The following is a 21,559-nucleotide window of genomic DNA, read 5'->3' as shown; positions in this document are numbered from 1 at the left end:
TTATTTGCGACTTTATGTATATGTTGTGTAAGTGTTTGGTGCGACTTTTTTTTTTTGGCTTGCGACCTGGACAATGGTAAACGTCTGGGTCACAGTGCCAACAAACTTCCTGGTTATGTTCAGGAGGTATAACATAAGAATACCCCACTAGAAAAGCTCAGGGGGGGAATTACATTGTATGTGACAATCAGAGACAAATGTATAATATACGCTCTGATTGGCAGGAGAAGGGTTAATAGGGACAATAGAGTCCCTGCCACCCCCCTCCTGCTGTCACATACAAGTTATGCAGAGAGACAGATTGTTTCACTGTCTTTCTTTCTCTCCTGCACAGCTCCATGTCCCTCTTCCTTTCTTGTTAGATCGCAAATTGCTTGCTTAGACAGGAGGGGGGGGGGGGGACACTTTGGAGCTCTATATCTTTGGACTGCATCAGCATATCTTGATGCTTTCAATTGCATTTTAAAGAGGAGAATCTCATCTTTAAAATGATATCAAGAACTGGATGTACAGTTTTGGAGAAATTCACTGTTGAAACGCTGTCGGGAATTGAGATCTGCAGTTGGATCTCAATGCCAAATAGTGTTTTCAACAGTGAATCACTACAAAGCTGTAAGTAAAATCATCAAGTCCCTGGTATCATTTTAAAGATGAGAGTCTCTTCTTTAAAATGCATTTTAAAGCATCAACATATGTTGATGCAGTCCAGAGATATCGGCATTAGTAGGGAGGACGTACTAAGTACGTCCTCCGCTACTGAAGTGCCACCTTGGGAGCACGTACAGTGTACGTGCCTGGCAGCGAAAGGGTTAATATGTCTCTATTATCTAATATATGGGTTATCTTGGGGACTGTAAAACTTAGCAGGGAACCTCATAGGAGGGGATCGGTCTGTCGGCATATCCGAGGGTCGTTCATCTGCTTGAGAATCCACAATGACACTGGTATCCATGAATGAGAGTGGTAAATAAATAAACATATTTTTATTGGTCAGGCTGGATCACGTGACCATTTGGGAGGAGGGTAGATAGTTCCACCCTCCCTATTTTCTTGTAATCATTGGGTTGTAAAACCCATTGGAGGATTCGTAAAGGTAGTCATATCTATGAATGAAAGTGGTAAATGTATTCTCATTGGCTAGGTTTGGTCACGTGACCTTGCAGGAGGAGTCACGTTAGTTTCACCCTCCCTTTTTTCATGTAATCATTGGGTTGTAAAATAGCATGTGTAGCTCCATTCATAAGATTGTCAATACATCACAATTGGCTGGAATGGGTCACGTGACCGCAAAATCATGGATTATTATTCCTTTACACGCTAGTAAAGATCATAGATCCTCATACATGGAAGATAGATAATATGCCATTGATGATGAGATGATGGTACAACTATATCATGGCGCTCCGGATGGAGTATTGAGGAGCATATAATACAGTGTGTGGGGGTCCTGAGGAGCATATAATACAGTGTGTGGGGTTCTGAGGAGCATATAATACAGTGTGTGTGGGGTTCTGAGGAGCATATAATACAGTGTGTGTGGGGTTCTGAGGAGCATATAATACAGTGTGTGTGGGGTTCTGAGGAGCATATAATACAGTGTGTGTGGGGTTCTGAGGAGCATATAATACAGTGTGTGGGGGGTTCTGAGGAGCATATAATACAGTGTGTGGGGGGTACTGATGAGCATATAATACAGTGTATGTGGGGTTCTGAGGAGCATATAATACCGTGGGGTTGGGGGGGGGGGGGGGGGCGTACAGAATTCAAAAATGTATGCCACGATGATCTTCATTTCTGTTTATGTTTTAGCATAATTAGATTTCCGTTGAAAAGAAATAAATATAAAGGTTATGTGCCCCCTTTCTTCAATTAAATAACTATTATGAGACAAGGTGATGCTTTTTGAACCAACTTTATTAAGAGAACAAGGACATTGATTTGCTGCATTCGAAACAGGTGTAATGTGTGGATGATAGTAGTTATAAAGGTCCACTGTTTGTTATGTAAGTACGCTATGACTAAGGGGTCCCTATACCCCGAAACGCGTCAGCGTTCTTTTTTTAATCACTTAATATGTTTTTCTAATCTAGCACTTGTTTGTTATGGACTATCCTTTTAAAAGTGTCGAAATAAAAGTAATGGAAATTTAAAAGTCCTTGGAGTGTTGCAAACTACTCTCTTCAATTACATCCATCTACGGTTGAAAAGTCACAGAGGTCCGGGGACAGAGTTTGGCACCTCCGGGCGAGTCTACCACAAGTGGTAAGGAGCAGTCATTTTGTATTTTTTTCATCATAAGTGTGTGTTGGTGTGTACTGAAGAGCATATAATAAAATAAGATAATCCTTTAATAGTCCCACAGTGGGGAAATTTCAGTATGTTACAGCAGCATAGTAATACAGATACAGGATAATACACAGGAATATATTATGGAAGTAGACACACATATGCTGAGAAGAGAAGATATACTAGGAGTCCATAGCAGCTAAGGAGGAGGAGAAGAAAGAAAGAAGGAAGACTTCAGGATCATTTAGTTCTCTGTGTGGAGTGATGTGTGTGCGGGGAAAGGGGGGAGGGGCGTACTGAGGAGCATATAATACAGTGTGTGCATGGGCATACTGAGGAGCATATAATACAGTGGGGGTGTTCTGAAGAGCATATAATACTGTGGGAAGTGAGGGAGGGGCGGTGTACTGAAGAGCAAATAATACTGTGGGGGGCGTACTGAGGAGCATATAATACTGTGGGGGGAGAGCGTACTGAGGAGCAAATAAAACTGTGTTGGCGTACTGAGGAGCATATAATACTGTGTGTGGGGGGAAGAGCGTACTGAGGAGTCTCAAGTGTGTAGGGAAATCAAGAGTATTAAAGCAGACAAGGCCGGAGGACCCGATGGCATAAGCACAAGAGTTCTTAAAATGTGCAGAGACCAGCTGTGTGGTATTATTACGCACATGTACAATATGAGTCTAAAGCTGGGAGTCGTACCTCAACTATGGAAAACATCTTGTGTGGTACCAGTACCAAAGAAACCCAACCCGATGGGCTACAATGACTACCGACCTGTAGCACTGACACCTGATGAAGGTCCAAGAGCAGCGGTTCTCAAACTGTGGGTCGCGACCAAAACACAGGGGTCACCTAAAGCCATCGGAAAAGACTTTTTGGAGATGCTCTGAGGCTAAGTCCCATTCGGCCCATACTGAGCATGTCTGGTGAGGTTATGGCCACCGCCCTGTGGGCGAGGACTTGCTGTTATATGGTGTGAGCCGACGTCCACCGGGTGCTCACACTTTGACTAAAATTTTGAGACAGGAGGTCAGGGCTAGATTCCTGTGAATGGCAGGTTGTCAGCTTAGGGGTTCTAGTGAGGATTCCTTGGCTCTGCCAGTGGGAATCTGCAAAGCCTGTTGCACTATCCAGAATATTGTAGCTCCAAAGCTGTTGTGGAGCAATTTGTGTTGCTGACCAGGTGTGACGTTAACCCCTGGCAGCCTCTGCTGCAGCCTACACTTAGGTACAGCTCTCCAGTAAGTTTACTGGTGTAAATCCTCAGTGCAGCCTGTTCACATTGAAGCTGCACACACACACATTAACCCAGTGAAGTCAACTGGTGTAAAACCTCATTGCAGCCAATTCACATTAAAGCTGCACAAATACATTTACCCAGTGAAGTCAACTGGTGTAAGCCTGATTGCAGTCTGTTCACATTGGGAGCTGCTGCGTGTGTTACTCCCTGTTCACACTTGAGCCACACGAACATACTGCTGCTTCGCTCAGGCAGACGGCCGCCCTTCTGGGGCTTGTGGACCTTGACTGCAGCCACTACTGCAGTCAAGAGGTTCTGTCAAAAATAATCTTATATCTATACACAGAACCGTAACACACATACAACTGAAAGCTGTCAATTTGGGTCGCCCGACCGTGGTCTACACTGACTACAGAGAGTGACCTCTGCTCCCGACGCAGGTGCGATGGCGTCATCGCTCCTGCAGTCTGAAGGAGGAGGACGTGCCGCGGCAGCTCTTCATGGGTAAGTATGATAGAGTGTGCGTGATTGTACTGAGGAGCATATAATACAGTGTGTGTGTGTGTGGGGGGGTACTGATGAGCATATAATACAGTGGGGGGTACTGATGAGCATGTAATATAGTGGGGGGTACTGATGAGCATGTAATACAGTGGGGGGGTACTGATGAGCATATAATACAGTGGGAGGTACTGATGAACATATAATACAGTGAGGGGGTACTGAGGAGTATATAATACAGTGGGGGGTACTGATGAGCATGTAATATAGTAGGGGGTACTGATGAGCATGTAATACAGTGGGGGGGGGTACTGATGAGCATATAATACAGTGGGAGGTACTGATGAACATATAATACAGTGAGGGGGTACTGAGGAGTATATAATACAGTGGGGGAGTACTGATGAACATATAATACAGTGGGGGGGTACTGAGGAGCATATAATACAGTGGGGGGTACTGATGAGCATATAATACAGTGGGGGGGGGGTACTGATGAGCATATAATACAGTGTGTGGGGGGTTCTGAGGAGCATATAATACTGTGGGGTTGGGGGGGCCGTACTGAGGTCCATATAATACAGTGAGCTGGGGGGCATACTGAGGAGCATATAATACAGTGGGGTGAGGGGTGTATTGAGAAGTATATAATACAGTGAGCTGGGGGGCGTACTGAGGAGCATATAATTCAGTGGGGTGAGGGGCGTACTGAGTAGCATATAATACAGTGGGGGGTACTAAGGAGCACATAATACAGTGGGGGGGTACTGAGGAGCATATAATTCAGTGGGGTGAGGGGTGTACTGAGGAGTATATAATACAGTGGGGGAGTATTGATGAGCATATAATACAGTGGGGGTTACTGATGAGCATATAATACAGTGTGTGGGGGGTTCTGAGGAGCATATAATACCATGGGGTTGGGGGGTGCCGTACTGAGGTCCATATAATACAATGAGCTGGGGGGCATACTGTGGAGCATATAATACAGTGGGGTGAGGGGCGTACTGAGGAGTATATAATACAGTGGGGGGTACTGAGGAGCATATAATACAGTGGGGTGAGGGGTGTACTGAGGAGTATATAATACAGTGGGGTGAGGGGTGTACTGAGGAGTATATAATACAGTGGGGGGTACTGATGAGCATGTAATATAGTGGGGGGTACTGATGAGCATGTAATACAGTGGGGGGGTACTGATGAGCATATAATACAGTGGGAGGTACTGATGAACATATAATACAGTGAGGGGGTATTGAGGAGTATATAATACAGTGGGGGAGTATTGATGAACATATAATACAGTGGGGGGGGGTACTGAAGAGCATATAATACAGTGGGGGGTACTGATGAGCATGTAATACAGTGGGGTAGGGTACTGATGAGCATATAATACAGTGTGTGTGTGGGTTCTGAGGAGCATATAATACTGTGGGGTTGGGGGGGCCGTACTGAGGTCCATATAATACATTGAGCTGGGGGGCATACTGAGGAGCATATAATACAGTGGGGTGAGGGGCGTACTGAGGAGTATATAATACAGTGGGGGGTACTGAGGAGCATATAATACAGTAAGCTGGGGGGCGTACTGAGGAGCATATAATACAGTGGGGTGAGGGGTGTACTGAGGAGTATATAATACAGTGGGGTGAGGGGTGTACTGAGGAGTATATAATACAGTGGGGGGTACTGATGAGCATGTAATATAGTGGGAGGTACTGATGAACATATAATACAGTGAGGGGGTATTGAGGAGTATATAATACAGTGGGGGAGTATTGATGAACATATAATACAGTGGGGGGGTACTGAGGAGCATATAATACAGTGGGGAGTACTGATGAGCATGTAATACAGTGGGGTAGGGTACTGATGAGCATATAATACAGTGTGTGTGTGGGTTCTGAGGAGCATATAATACTGTGGGGTTGGGGGGGCCGTACTGAGGTCCATATAATACAGTGAGCTGGGGGGCATACTGAGGAGCATATAATACAGTGGGGTGAGGGGCGTACTGAGGAGTATATAATACAGTGGGGTTTACTGAGGAGCATATAATACAGTGAGCTGGGGGGCGTACTGAGGAGCATATAATACAGTGGGGTGAGGGGCGTACTGAGGAGTATATAATACAGTGGGGGGTACTGAGGAGCATATAATACAGTGAGCTGGGGGGCGTACTGAGGAGCATATAATACAGTGGGGTGAGGGGTGTACTGAGGAGTATATAATACAGTGGGGGAGTATTGATGAGTATATAATACAGTGGGGGGGGGGTACTGAAGAGCATATAATACAGTGTGTATGGGGTTTTTGAGGAGCATATAATACTGTGGGGTTGGGAGGGCCGTACTGAGGTGCATATAATACAGTGAGCTGGGGGGCGTACTGAGGAGCATATAATACACTAGCTTTTACCCGCGACTTCGTCTGCGGTGATTTGAGAATTGGGCGGACACAGACGTGTGAAACTGTAAAAGTGCTTTAAAAAGTTTGGTGGCCTAGCAAATGTGATGTGATGTGTTATATTGTGTATCTAGTGATACAGACAATGTGATGTGTTGTATTGTGTATGTCGTGATACAGACAATGTGATGTGTTGTATTGTGTATGTCGTGATACAGACAATGTGATGTATTGTATTGTGTATGTCGTGATACAGACAATGTGATGTGTTGTATTGTGTATGTCGTGATACAGACAATGTGATGTGGTGTATTGTGTATGTCGTGATACAGACAATGTGATGTGTTGTATTGTGTATGTCGTGATACAGACAATGTGATGTGTTGTATTGTGTATGGCGTGATACAGACAATGTGATGTGTTGTATTGTGTATGTCGTGATACAGACAATGTGATGTGTTGCATTGTGTATCTCGTGATACAGACAATGTGATGTGTTGTATTGTGTATGTCGTGATACAGACAATGTGATGTGTTGTATTGTGTATGTCGTGATACAGACAATGTGATGTGTTGTATTGTGTATGTCGTGATACAGACAATGTGATGTGTTGTATTGTGTCAGACAATGTGATGTGTTGTATTGTGTCAGACAATGTGATGTGTTGTATTGTGTATGTCGTGATACAGACAATGTGATGTGTTGTATTGTGTATGTCGTGATACAGACAATGTGATGTGTTGTATTGTGTATGGCGTGATACAGACAATGTGATGTGTTGTATTGTGTCAGACAATGTGATGTGTTGTATTGTGTATGTCGTGATACAGACAATGTGATGTGTTGTATTGTGTCAGACAATGTGATGTGTTGTATTGTGTATGTCGTGATACTGACAATGTGATGTGTTGTGTATGTAGTGATACAGACATTGTGATGTGTTATATAGTGGAAAGCTATATGTAAAATGTGATTGAGTAGAGTGAGGGCTACTCCTGAGGTGACAGTAAGGAGTGTGTAGGCAGGTTGAGGCAGGAAATGCCAGGCAGTGTGTGTGAGTCTATAGCTGGGGCTAGGAGTCCTGCTTTTGTGAGTCTCCTGCTAGGAAGCCATGTTGTTTAGTGGCACCAAAAGTAGCCTGTGACTCAATCCTAAGGGAAAACTATGTTTGTGGAAAATTGCACGCAAATCCGTCCAGGCGTTTTAGCGTGATTGAGGAACAAACATCCAAACTCACAAACATCCAAACACACAAACTTTCACACTTATAATATTAGTAGGATTAGGGGAGTACTGATGAACATATAATACAGTGGGAGGGGGGGTACTGAGGAGTATATAATACAGTAGGGGAGTACTGATGAGCATATAATACAGTGGGGGGGGGGAGTACTGATGAGCATATAATACAGTGTGTGTGTGGGTTCTGAGGAACATATAATACTGTGGGGTTGGGGGGGCCGTACTGAGGTCCATATAATACAGTGAGCTGGGGGGCACACTGAGGAGCATATAATACAGTGGGGTGAGGGGTGTACTGAGGAGTATATAATACAGTGAGCTGGGGGGGCGTACTGAGGAGCATATAATTCAGTGGGGTGAGGGGCGTACTGAGTAGCATATAATACAGTGGGGGGTACTAAGGAGCATATAATTCAGTGGGGTGAGGGGTGTACTGAGGAGTATATAATACAGTGGGGGAGTATTGATGAGCAAATAATACAGTGGGGGTACTGATGAGCATATAATACAGTGTGTGGGGGGTTCTGAGGAGCATATAATACCATGGGGTTGGGGGGTGCCGTACTGAGGTGCATATAATACAGTGAGCTGGGGGGGCGTACTGAGGAGCATATAATACAGTGGGGTGAGGGGCGTACTGAGGAGTATATAATAGAGTGGGGGGTACTAAGGAGCATATAATACAGTGGGGGGGTTCTGAGGCACAGATAATACTGTGTGGGGGGGGGGGCGTACTGAGGAGCATATGATCTTAAATTTTTTTTAAACTATATTTTGGCCCTCCAGTGTTTTGAGGGACAGTGAACTGGCCCCCTGTTTGAAAAGTTTGAGGACCCCTGCTTTAGCCGCTGAGAAGCCGCGCTACCGTTTGCAGCAGCGCTATTCAGCTGGAATATATATAAATATAAAACTTTAATAAAATGTTGAATATACCCCAAAGAGTACAGATAAAAGCTACAGCTCGTCCCTCAGAAAATAAGCCCCTAAATGGCTCAACCAATTGAAAAATGCAAAAGTTATTGCAATCAAAATTTTTACGTTTTTTATTGTGCAAGCTTAAAAAAACATAAAACCACTTTATAAGTTAAACATTTCCCACATTCTGAACGTCAAAAGACTTCTCTGATGTATAACAAGAACTCGATGAATTTCTTTTTATTGACTATCCTCCACATCTAACTTTCTGATCATGAATTTGGTTTCCCCTTCGTGTGACTTTTCTCATGTGAAATAAGACCTGATTTCCAAGCAAAACATTTCCCACATTCTGGACATGAATATGGCTTCTCCCCTGTGTGAATTATCTTATGCGTCAAAAGACTTGAATTACTTGTGAAACATTTCCCACATTCTGGACATGAATATGGCTTCTCCCCAGTGTGAATCCTCTGATGGATTACAAGCTCTGATTTTTGTTTAAAACATTTCCCGCATACTGAACATAAACATGGCTTCTCCCCTGTGTGAGTTCTCGCATGTACCATAAGATTTGATTTACTTGTAAAACATTTCTCACATTCTGAACATGAATAAGGCTTCTCCCCAGTGTGAGTTCTATGATGTATCACAAGCTCTGACTTCTGTTTAAAACATTTCCCACATTCTGAACATGAATATGGCTTCTCCCCAGTGTGAATCCTCTGATGTATCACAAGCTGTGCTTTCACTCTAAAACATTTTCCACATTCTGAACAGGAATATGGCTTCTCCCCAGTGTGAATCCTCTGATGTATCACAAGCTCTGATTTCTGTCTAAAACATTTCCCACATTCTGAACATGAATGTGGCTTCTCCCCTGTGTGAGTTCTTCGATGCCTAACACCCGCTCTGCTTCTTTTATCTTGTGACGCAGACTGTGATGGATCAGAAGATGGGGCCTGTGTAAAAGGATCAGATAATAGACCTTTGCTGTGAAGGGCTGAGGTTATATCTGGAATAATGGCATGTTCATCATATGTATCTTGTGTGATACCACCATCATCTGCATTATAATCAGAAGATATGAGATGTTCCTCTGAGCTCTTGGTACAGTCATCTGCCAAGAAGAAAACGGATTTTATAATGTAGGACTATTATATCATAAACAGTGCATCGAGATTTTATAGCATTTCTCTATAAAAATGTCCATACATAGATTACGCTCCGTTCACATAAGTATTATTATTCCTCCTGTTTTGCTTCATTATAGGAGTAATTAACAGGGAAAATAACTGAAACATTGGTTACCCAATCCATTGCTATGACAGCTAGAAGCTTATCGAAGCCTCCAGGCCTGTCTTTGTATTTCCAGCCTGTAATGCAATCATTTTGCAATACATTGGTTTGTGGGTGGCAAACCCAAAAAATTTTAGGTACCGTATATACTCGAGTATAAGTCAACCCGAATATAAGCCGACCCCCCACTTTTACCACAAAAAATGGGGAAAACTTATTGACTCGAGTATAAGCCGAGGGGGGAAAATGCGTGACATTCTCTTTGTGCTTATGTTAATCCTAGCCAACTTCAGGCCTATATGGTAATATCCCAGATGTCATGTGGTCTGGGATATTACCATATAGGCCCAAAGCCTGTGATAGCAGTAATAGCCTGTTACTGCTAGCACAGGCTTTGGGCCTGTATGCCAACAGGCCGCTACTGCTACCATAAGGCTTTGGGCCTGTATGATAATGCCCCAGATGGCTTCCCATGTCAAAACATTTCAGCAGTGAAGATCATAATATCACCAATGACATGGAAATTTTGGTTTTAAGAGGGAATTTTAAATCCAGGAAAGAGACGGATTTATGAGTACAAGTTTATGACCTTGCTTAACACTCGCGAGAAAGGGATGAATCTCTCACATGGGTTCATGGTATCCTACAGAAAGCACTGAACTGAGAAAGCCAGCTATAAAGACACTCTGTGAACTGATAAGAACATTACAAACTGATGAATTGTTTAGTTGTTTTAGTTGTATAACCAATAACCTTCTTCTACCCTCGCTCCTAGAATTCTATTCCTATGTGTCCCTCTTGTACATACATATGCATCTTTCAGAAATTGTTTTTAGATATACTTGAGGAAGAAGCCGAGAGCTTCGAAACGTTGTAATCTACCATCATTATTAGTCGGCCATTAAAAAAGGTATCAACAACTGAAGACTCTCTAGTTTTTTGTTTTTTTTTATAATACCTACCCACTGGCTAACACGGTACAAAAACATACAGCTAATGAGAGGCCGTGTGTATTTAATCATGTCTATTACCTGCTGATGTGAGGGGCTTCTGATCCTCCATCATCACCTCCTTATACTGATCCTTGTGTACTTCTAAATACTCCCACTCCTCCATGGAGAAATAGACAGTGACATCCTGACACCTTATAGGAACCTGACAACACAATGATACAGTCATCACCAGATCCCTCCATAGTGCTCCTGTATAATGTCCCAGCATTCCCAGCAGTGTCACCTCTCCAGTCAGCAGCTCAATGATCTGGTTGGTGAGTTCTAAGATCTTCTGTCCATTGATCTCCTCCTGTATCAGGGAGTGAGATGGAGGCCCCGGGATTGGGCTCAGGTTTCTCCTCCATCCTTCAGATACAGGAGCATGACAGCGCCCACTAGAGGTCTTCTTTACCACTGCGTAATCCTGGTTATGAAGAGACACATTAAGAAATATCACTATATACATTCCCAGAGTCTCTCACCTCTCCGGTCATATCATCTGTTATTACTATAGATAAGAATGATGTAATGTGACATCATCAGAATCTCTCACCTCTCCAGTAAGCTGGTGCAGGATCTCTAGGGTAATATTTAATAGACTTTCCACCATCTTGTCCTTATCTCTATCCATCCTTGACGAGTCGATCAGAAGATCTCCACCGAGAGGACCCTATATTATATGAACATGATTGGAAGGAAGATAAGTCAATGTAAAATCATATAAAGTCCCATGTAAATATAGACAATTGCTAGAGATAATAAAACTATACTACACACTATATGGTCTTACTTAGATATGGGCGAACCTCTTGAGATTTGTTTCAGGTTAAACATGTTCGGGTAAAACTGGAAGTGAAATTATTATACTGTGGGATCTCTCCACACCCCAGGCTATAATAGATGGAGGCCCAGGGGAGGGGTACAAAATCCAAAACATTTTTTGCCTATGTAATTGTTGTGGCCAAATCACAGGCCTCAGTGGTGACCCGAGCACATGACCTCACCAGTTCAGCGCCAGATCCTCATGTGAGGAGGCCCAAAAGTGATGAGGAAAGGAGAGTATAGGATTTTTTTAACCTCCCCTGTGCCTCCACCTTTTAAACTCTGGGGTCAGAGGAGTCCACAAAGTATAATAATTTACCACAATGCATATTGCGGTGGCCACTTAAGTTAGGGTGCATTCACACGGAGTAAAATGGAGTGTATTTTGGAGTGTAATTTTACACGTGTAAAAAAAATTTACGCGCGTATTTTGGAGCGGTTTTTTACACATGGCGTTTACGGAGCTTTTTTTGAGCGTTTACGCGTGTAGAAAAACACTCTTGCATAAACTCTCCAAAAACGCCACGTGTAAAAAACCGCTCCAAAATACGCTCGTAAATTTTTTACACGTGTAAAATTACACTCCAACATACACTCCATTTTACTCCGTGTGAATGCACCCTTAGTTTGAAATGAATCCCCAATTGTTTGGATTTGTTAAAACTTTTTTTTTTTTTAATTTCCCCAAAAAATTAATTAATAAATTATATATACCAAAAAAATAGCACCATACAGTGGAGAACTAATATAGTTCTGGCTGTTGGAATACAATAATTTAAAATCTCCACAATAGGATCAGTAATAAAGGAAAAAGGAAGAGATTTCAGCCCCATCGGTGTCCTTTCCAATGCAGATGGAGACAATAGTGAAGGACTATTCAGTCCCTGTCTGTCCTCGCAGCAGAGGTGATGTAGTGACATTGTACCGGAAACAGAGATCATAGAGGACTGCGGGGAACAGGGTGAGGGGAGTATTGCTTCTTTTATAATTTGTGCATTTTTTTGTGGGGAACACAAGAAGACATTATACTGCAGGGAGCACAATGGGGGGGGTGGCATTATACTGTCGAAACCTCAATGGGTGGGGGGCATTATACAGTCGAAACCTAAATGGGTGTGGGGCATTATACTGTGGAAACCTCAATCAGGGGTCATTATACTGTGGAAACCTCAATGGGTGGGCATTATACTGTGGAAACCTCAATGGGGGGCATTATACTGTGGAAACCTCAATAGGGGGCATTATACTGTGGAAACCTCAATGGGGGGCATTATACTGTGGAAACCTCAATAAGGGGGCATTATACTGTGGAAACCTCAATAGGGGGCATTATACTGTGGAAACCTCAATGGGGGGCATTATACTGTGAAAACCTCAATAGGGGGCATTATACTGTGGAAACCTCAATAGGGGGCATTATACTGTGTGGGGGGATCTCAATGAGGAGGAGCATTATACTAACTGGGGCATCAACGACTGGGGCATTATACCTTGGGGAACATAATAAGGAGAAGATTGTACTTTAGGGGATACAAGGGACATTATATAATGTGTTGACCACAAGTGAGTACATGACCATGTCTGGGCCACTAAAGGGGCAAAATGGGGCATATGTGGGTTGATGTGACTCAGTAATCCTGACAATGACGGTGACTACACACTATATACACTCACCGGCCACTTTATTAGGTACACCTGTCCAACTGCTTGTTAACACTTAATTTCTAATCAGCCAATCACATGGCGGCAACTCAGTGCATTTAGGCATGTAGACATGGTCAAGACAATACCTGAGTATTGTTGCTGACCATGTCCATCCCTTTATGACCACAATGTACCCAACATCTGATGGCTACTTTCAGCAGGATAATGCAATGCCATGTCATAAAGCTGGAATCATCTCAGACTGGTTTCTTGAACATGACAATGAGTTCACTGTACTCCAATGGCCTCCACAGTCACCAGATCTCAATCCAATAGAGGAGCATCTTTGGGATGTGGTGGAACGGGAGATTCGCATCATGGATGTGCAGCCGACAAATCTGCGGCAACTGTGTGATGCCATCATGTCAATATGGACCAAAATCTCTGAGGAATGCTTCCAGCACCTTGTTGTATCTATGCCACGAAGAATTGAGGCAGTTCTGAAGGCAAAAGGGGGTCCAACCCGTTACTAGCATGGTGTACCTAATAAAGTGGCCGGTGAGTGTAAATCTCTATACACATACACATTATATATATATATCTCTAGACACACACACACATAACGGCTCCACCTGTACACTTTAGTGTCGGAAAATCTAAAGGACCTGTGATGATGTCACAGTCATGTGATCAGTCACATGTGTGGGACGAGTCAGGTGATCACATGATCAGGTGTTACCGGGTTACGTGCTCACTGTATACAGGACTGTTGAATGGTGTGTGTGTGTGTGTGTGTGTGTGTGTGTGTGTGTGTGTGTGTGTGTGTGTGTGTGTGTGTGTGTGTGTGTGTGTGTGTGTGTGTGTGTGTGTGTGTGTGTGTGTGTGTGTGTGTTATGTACGGAGCGGAGCTGTGCGTGTATAACGTGTATGGAGCAGAGCTGTGTGTGTATATACTTGTTAGATATTCTTGTCTACATTGGCATAGGTACTGGGGTAGCAGGGGTAGAATCTGCCACAGGGCCCAGGACATTAGGGGCCCGACGACAGCTGCTACTGCTGTGTTTTTTCTTCTTAAAGGGGTATTCCCATGTACATAGTTTTTTTAAAAAATTTGTAGATAATGAAAAGTTAAACACTTTTGCAAATATAAGTAATTAAACGTTTTGCAGAGTTTTAAAGATTTTCTCTAAGTATCTTGTGGTCACAGTCTGTAGTCTTGATCGGTTGCCAGTGGATACGACCATGAATGCAGGAACTATTTAAGGTCAGAAAATCAGCCATGATTTCCTTATTGTGGCCGGGATATCTTCTCATACAAGGCGTGTCCCTGCCTGCTAACCCAGCTACAATAAGAAAATCATAGCTGGGTTTCTGACAAATCCCAGACTATAGAAAGTTTCTGTATTAACCATTGCCAACCAATCACAACAACAGACTGTCACCACTAAGAAAGTTAGAGAAAATCTTTAAAACTTTGCAGAATTTTTAATTACTTTGTTTAACTTTTATTTATCTACAAATATAGATATGATTATGTACATGGGGATACCCCTGTAATAGGAGTAACTCCAGCCGGTAACGGGCCCTATTTACTTACTGATCCTGGCAGGGGCCGAGATCGGTAAGTGACGCCGTGGCCCCCACAAACACAGAGGCTGCTGTCCTGATGACTCGTCTCTGTTGTGCATACACATAGAGCAGACAGTGCACACAGACACTTCCAGTGCACAGTCTAAGCTCATTAGCACATGCAGTGGTGTAACTACCGTGGTAGCAGCAGTAGCAGCTGCCACAGGGCCCGGGACATTGGGACATTTTTTTTTTTTTCTTTTTAATAGGCCGTTACCGGCTGGAGTTACTCCAGCCGCTAACGGGCCCTATATACTTACCGATCCTGGCAGGGGCCGGGATCGGTAAGTGACACTGCGGGCCCCACAAGCACTATTATACTCGGGGGTCTTTTCGGACCCCCGAGTATAATGATCGGAAGTGCAGGAGAGGTAACTGAACATAAAAAACTGTGTTACTTACCTCTCCAGGCTCCGCGCAGGCTTCGGCCTACTTGTGTGATGTCTCAGACGTCACATGATCGGGGCCTGCGTCCTTATGCGTCGCGACGCAGGCTCCCGGTCATATGACGTCCCTGACGTCATTGAAAATGGTCGCCAGCGGGGAGTCGGGAGACAGGTAAGTTACAGTGTTTTTTTGTTTTTTTTTATGTTGTTCTTCCCCTGGGTCTCCGATTATTATACTCTGGGGTCTGAAAAGACCCCAGAGTATAATAATTGTTAACGGGTGTCCACAACGGGGCATAATAGTGGGTGAAGGGGCCACAATGGGGGATAATACTGTGTGTAGGGGCCACAATGGGGCATAATACTGTGTGTAGGGGCCACAATGGGGGATAATACTGTGTGCAGGGCCACTATGGGGGATAATACTGTGTGCAGGGTCCACTATGGTGCATAATAGTGTGTGCAGGGGCCACTATGGGGTATAATACTGTGTGCAGGGGCCACTATGGGACATAATACTGTGTGTAGGGGCCACAACGGGGCATAATAGTGGGTGAAGGGGCCACAATGGGGGATAATACTGTGTGTAGGGGCCACAATGGGGCATAATACTGTGTGTAGGGGCCACAATGGGGGATAATACTGTGTGCAGGGCCACTATGGGGGATAATACTGTGTGCAGGGTCCACTATGGTGCATAATAGTGTGTGCAGGGGCCACTATGGGGTATAATACTGTGTGCAGGGGCCACTATGGGACATAATACTGTGTGTAGGGGCCACAACGGGGCATAATAGTGGGTGAAGGGGCCACAATGGGGGATAATACTGTGTGCAGGGCCACTATGGGGGATAATACTGTGTGCTGGGGCCACTATGGTGCATAATAGTGTGTGCAGGGGCCACTATGGGATATAATAATGTGTGCAGGGGCCACTATGGGGTATAATAATGTGTGCAGGGGCCACTATGGGGTATAATACTGTGTGCAGGGGCCACTATGGGGTATAATACTGTGCAGGGGCCACTATGGGGTATAATACTGTGTGCAGGGGCCACTATGGGGTATAATAATGTGTGCAGGGGCCACTATGGAGCGTAATAGTGTGCGTAGGAATGTGGGGGGCGGGGTCGTGCGGGCTTTTCGGCATCAGGGGGGGGGGGGGGGGCATGTCAAAGGTTCGCCACGGGGCCCCGCCATTCCTAGTTACGCCACTGAGCACATGAATAAAAAGCGGACTTGTACAAAATCTGCTGAGGCAATTTACATACTAAAGGTAGGGCTGGAATAGCCTGTCTAAAGCCTATGCAAGGATGTGCTTATCTACAAATGACTTTTCCCACTGACAGAGCCTCTGTAATGCAGTTCCTCATGTTGTGGGGGCCCCCAACCATAGAATTATTTTCGGGGCTACTTCATAACTATAATTTTGCGACTGTTCTGAGTCGTAATGTAAATATCTGATATGCAGGATGGATTTACATTGTTAAAAATTGAACATAATGAGCCAATAATTATAATTCATGAAGTGTCGTTTTACCTCCACAGTATCATTCCCCCCAGGTTAACCCCCCAGATTCATGTCCCTCCACCCCCCTAGTTGCCCCCACAGTATCATGTCCCCAACTGTATATATATAAATGCAAAAAACAATCCTTAATAGTCACCTTTGAGGGTGCGCCCCATTTATGGCACAAATGATAGTAAATCTGGAGGGCCAATGGTCCCCACCATGTCAGTCTTTCCCACGTCCCCTGGGAAAAAATCATACTACCATGTCTTGTGATCCTTAATGCCTTGTACACAATAAAACTGGTTCACTAGGCATAATAAAACTGCCCCAATGTGTATGAGGCCCAATACCTTATACATACCTCCCAACTTTTGAAGAAGCGAAAGAGGGACAAAATGTGCGGCGCGCGTAGCGCGTCGCGGCAAATTTAGCCCCACCCACTTTTGTGTTGACTTCGCCCACTCGTTAATTTTTCATGTGCCCGCACACAGTATAATCCTCCTACAGTCACCCGTAAATTATATGTCCCCCCTCTATCTCTCCCCCAGTTTCATATACACCCTTCATCTGCCCCCAGTTTCATGTCCCTCTTCCATCTCTGCCCCCAGATTCATGTCCCTACATCTCTGCCCCCAGATTCATGTCCCTACATCTCTGCCCCCAGATTCATGTCCCTCCATCTCTGCCCCCAGATTCATGTCCCCTCCATCTCTGCCCCCAGATTCATGTCCCTCCATCTCTGCCCCCAGATTCATGTCCCTCCATCTCTGCCCCCAGATTCATGTCCCTCCATCTCTGCCCCCAGATTCATGTCCTCTCCATCTCTGCCCCCAGATTCATGTCCTCTCCATCTCTGCCCCCAGATTCATGTCCCACATCTCTGCCCCCAGATTCCTGTCCCTCCATCTCTGCCCCCAGATTCATGTCCCTCCATCTCTGCCCCCAGATTCATGTCCCTCCATCTCTGCCCCCAGATTCATGTCCTCTCCATCTCTGCCCCCAGATTCATGTCCCCACATCTCTGCCCCCAGATTCATGTCCCTCCATCTCTGCCTCCAAATTCATGTCCCTCCATCTCTGCCCCCAGATTCATGTCCCTCCATCTCTGCCCCCAGATTCATGTCCCTCCATCTCTGCCCCCAGATTCATGTCCCTCCATCTCTGCCCCCAGATTCATGTCCTCTCCATCTCTGCCCCCAGATTCATGTCCCCACATCTCTGCCCCCCAGATTCATGTCCCTCCATCTCTGCCTCCAAATTCATGTCCCTCCATCTCTGCCCCCAGATTCATGTCCCCCATCTCTGCCCCCAGATTCATGTCCCCCATCTCTGCCCTCAGATTCATGTCCTCTCCATCTCTGCCCCCAGATTCATGTCCCCCATCTCTGCCCCAATGTCATGCCGTCCTCTCCTTCATCTGCCCCCAGGTTCACGTTCCACCTCTACATTAAATTTACCTTCTCCTCCGCTCCCTTGCCGTCTCTCTCGCTGACACATGCGGCTGAAGGAAGGAGCTGACACAGGTCAGCTCCTCGCTTCGCCGCTGCCCGCCTCTCTCCCTGACACATGCGGCTGAAGCTGCTCGCGTGCTCGCTTCGCCGCTGCGTCTCTCTCTCTCGCTGACACATGCGGCTGAAGCGAGTAGCTGACCTGTGTCAGCTCCTCGCTTCGCTGCTGCCGCCGGCTCCTGGCGTGTACATCGCGTCTACAAGCCAGGAGCCGGCGGCAGCAGCGAAGCGAGGAGCTGACACAGGTCAGCTCCTCGCTTCAGCCGCATGTGTCAGCGAGAGAGAGACGCAGCGGCCGAAGCGAGCACACGAGCAGCTTCAGCCGCATGTGTCAGGGAGAGAGGCGGGCAGCGGCGAAGCGAGGAGCTGACCTGTGTCACCCAAATCAGGACATACCTCCCTCCAACCGGGACCGCGGGACATGTCACCCAAATCGGGACTGTCCCGCGGAAATCGGGACGGTTGGGAGGTATGCTTATACCATATAGTGTACACCTGATGTGACTGCAATACTATAACTGCTAAAAACATGGAGATCCTCATTAGAAGGCAACTAAACAGATGTATAAATAAATGTAAGCCATGACGGAAGTCTGAATAGAGACTAAAGCTCCAGGGACACCGATATAGAGAGAATATAGCATGGCGCCCCTTTGTATCAGAATGTTTCTCAGCAAAGACTTGGTCATTATGGGGTTAAAACTGTTAGTGTAAGGCTGTGTTTACACTGGTTCTGAAGGAAGAACACAGGCCACACCCCCTGTACATGCCCCTCCCCCTCCCCCCACTGCTCTCTATGGTGGGGAGGAAAAATACTCCAGTGCCTATGACAGAAAAGGTTTAAAACCGATAGATGGCGCCGCACACAAACTACAGCAGGCAGCATGGTGTATATACATGGGGATTGCAATAGGGGGTGCTGCAAACAAACTACATCAGGCAGTATGGTGTACATACAAAGAGATTGCAATAGATGGCGCCGCACACAAATTACAGCAGAGGGCATAGTGTACATACATGGGGATTGCAATAGGGGGTGCTGCAAACAAACTACAGCAGGCAGCATAGTGTACATACAAGGGGATTGCAATAGATGGCGCCGCACACAAACTACAGCAGGCAGCACAGTGTACATACAAGGAGATTGCAATAGATGGCGCTGCACACAAACTACAGCTTGATAAACACTTCTGTGCAGGTTGCAGGGGGTTATTACAACAGAGGGTAGCCACAAGTCTCATCTATAGACGTTATATATGTGGAGATCATTTCTCAGCCCCGCTCACTCCCCCACACTCTTATTTAGGACTGACTATAGGACGTCATCTCTAGTGGTCGTGTAATCTAATCATAGACCGTTGTCAGAGGTACAGGCTATAAATCCCATAGAGGGCGCTCTTCACTGTAGCTTCAAGGCAGCAAATAGGATGGCCATTCAGGGAGGACTTGCTGTTCCGGCCTTCATGCACGCCCGCAACCTGAGCAAGACGCGCTTCTGCCCCAGATGTCCCCTCAGGAAGGAGAACACCCACCATCTTTTCTGGGAGTGCTCAGGGTCTGTTGGATGCTCTGCAAGACGAAGTGCAGGACTCTGTGCCCAGGAGCAACCGTTCTTACCATTTGGTTTTTTATGGACTGTTCCTGGGAATCCACAGAGAGAGCGACATTGAGGAGGCCTGGCGACTTATGAACTGCTGTCTGGTTCGCCAGAAACAGGCTTGTTCTCAGGAGGGAACAGGTCACCACTCAGGACTGTTGCAGACTTATCCACAGCCTGCTCCGGGACTACTCCATCTTGGACAGCCTAAGAGGCGAAGAGGAAGAAGAGGAAGAAGAGGACTAAGGACTTTTTCTTTCAACTGTTTCTTCAATTGTTTTTGCTGAGTTATTGTATTGAATGTTTGTCCTAATGCGTTGTCTTTGGCAAAGCTCCAGGCCAGTGTTCTTCCCCCTCCCTTATTATCTGTGAGTATTGTTGTGGTGTATTTTGTGCGCTGCGTCACAGTACTCTTGTAAATACTTTTGTTGACGACTGATTTTGAATAAAGCTATTTTCAATCAAAAAATAGGTACAAATGAGAAGAGAAATAATCATTGTGCTTGTGCAGTTACCAGACACCATGTGCAGTCTCTCTGCTCCGTCTGTAGAACAGTCTCACTTGTCTGTATACAGTGTGGGGGAGGGAGCTCAGTAGCAGCAGTGGTGCGGACCCAAACAGTCAAGACAGGGACACAAAATGCAGAAAACTGGTTTATTAAAAAAAAACAAAACAGGAAAATAAATAAGCTTTGACTTCAGGTACAAAATGAGCAAAACTTTGGTGAAAACAAAATAAATACCTGCTCGTCTCAGCCACTAAGGGAGGGTTCACACATGCGCCCGGTCTCCGCTTTAGCCAATCCGGCAGGTTTCTGTTTTCTGCTCCACGAAACTGAATAGGGGACAGAAACCTGGTGGTCAGCTTTCAAACCCATTCACTTGAATTGTTTGTTTTTTATTTTGTTTATTTATTCCATTAATCCCATTGTGCTGTACATTATTATATTAATTCCAGGGTGCTCTGTACATTATTATATAATTCTATAGTGCTGTACATTATTATATAATCCCATAGTGCTGTACATTATTATATTAATCCCATGGTGCTGGACATTATTATATTAATTCCATGGTGCTGTACATTATTATATTAATTCCATGGTGCTGTACATTATTATATTAATCCCATGGTGCTGTACATTATTATATTAATTCCATGGTGCTGTACATTATTATATTAATCCCATGGTGCTGTACATTATTATATTAATTCCATGGGGCTGTACATTATTATATTAATTCCATAGTGCTCTGTACATTAATATATTAATTCCATAGTGCTGTACATTATTATATTAATTCCATGGTGCTGTACATTATTATATTAATACCATGGTGCTGTACATTATTATATTAATTCCATGGTGCTCTGTACATTATTATATTAATTCCATAGTGCTGTACATTATTATATTAATCCCATGGTGCTGTACATTATTATATTAATTCCATGGTGCTGTACATTATTATATTAATTCCATGGTGCTCTGTACATTATTATATTAATCCCATGGTGCTGTACATTATTATATTAATTCCATGGGGCTCTGTACATTATTATATTAATTCCAT

At 44.7% G+C, this 21,559-nt stretch overlaps 1 protein-coding gene across 1 annotated transcript in view; it reads right to left on the bottom strand.

Annotated features, from left to right (window-relative positions):
• The window catches only part of LOC142210251 (uncharacterized), a 180,963-nt gene extending 166,973 nt beyond the window's left edge, over positions 1-13,990 (bottom strand). Inside the window, exons 1-4 of the mRNA XM_075279287.1 lie at positions 13,967-13,990; positions 11,439-11,555; positions 10,925-11,309; positions 8,917-9,714 (exon numbers count right to left, since the gene is read on the bottom strand). Coding sequence (XP_075135388.1) covers positions 8,917-9,714; positions 10,925-11,309; positions 11,439-11,555; positions 13,967-13,972 — 1,306 coding nt within the window. The 5' untranslated portion in view covers positions 13,973-13,990. The remainder of the gene's footprint in view (positions 1-8,916; positions 9,715-10,924; positions 11,310-11,438; positions 11,556-13,966) is intronic.
• Between the last annotated feature and the right edge of the window lie 7,569 nt (positions 13,991-21,559).

The sequence above is a fragment of the Leptodactylus fuscus genome, chromosome 6 (genome assembly GCF_031893055.1).
Source record: "Leptodactylus fuscus isolate aLepFus1 chromosome 6, aLepFus1.hap2, whole genome shotgun sequence".
Classification (NCBI taxonomy): Eukaryota; Metazoa; Chordata; class Amphibia; order Anura; family Leptodactylidae; genus Leptodactylus; species Leptodactylus fuscus.
The sequence above is the reverse complement of the archived record's forward strand: the minus strand, read 5'-3'. Positions and strand labels throughout refer to the sequence as shown.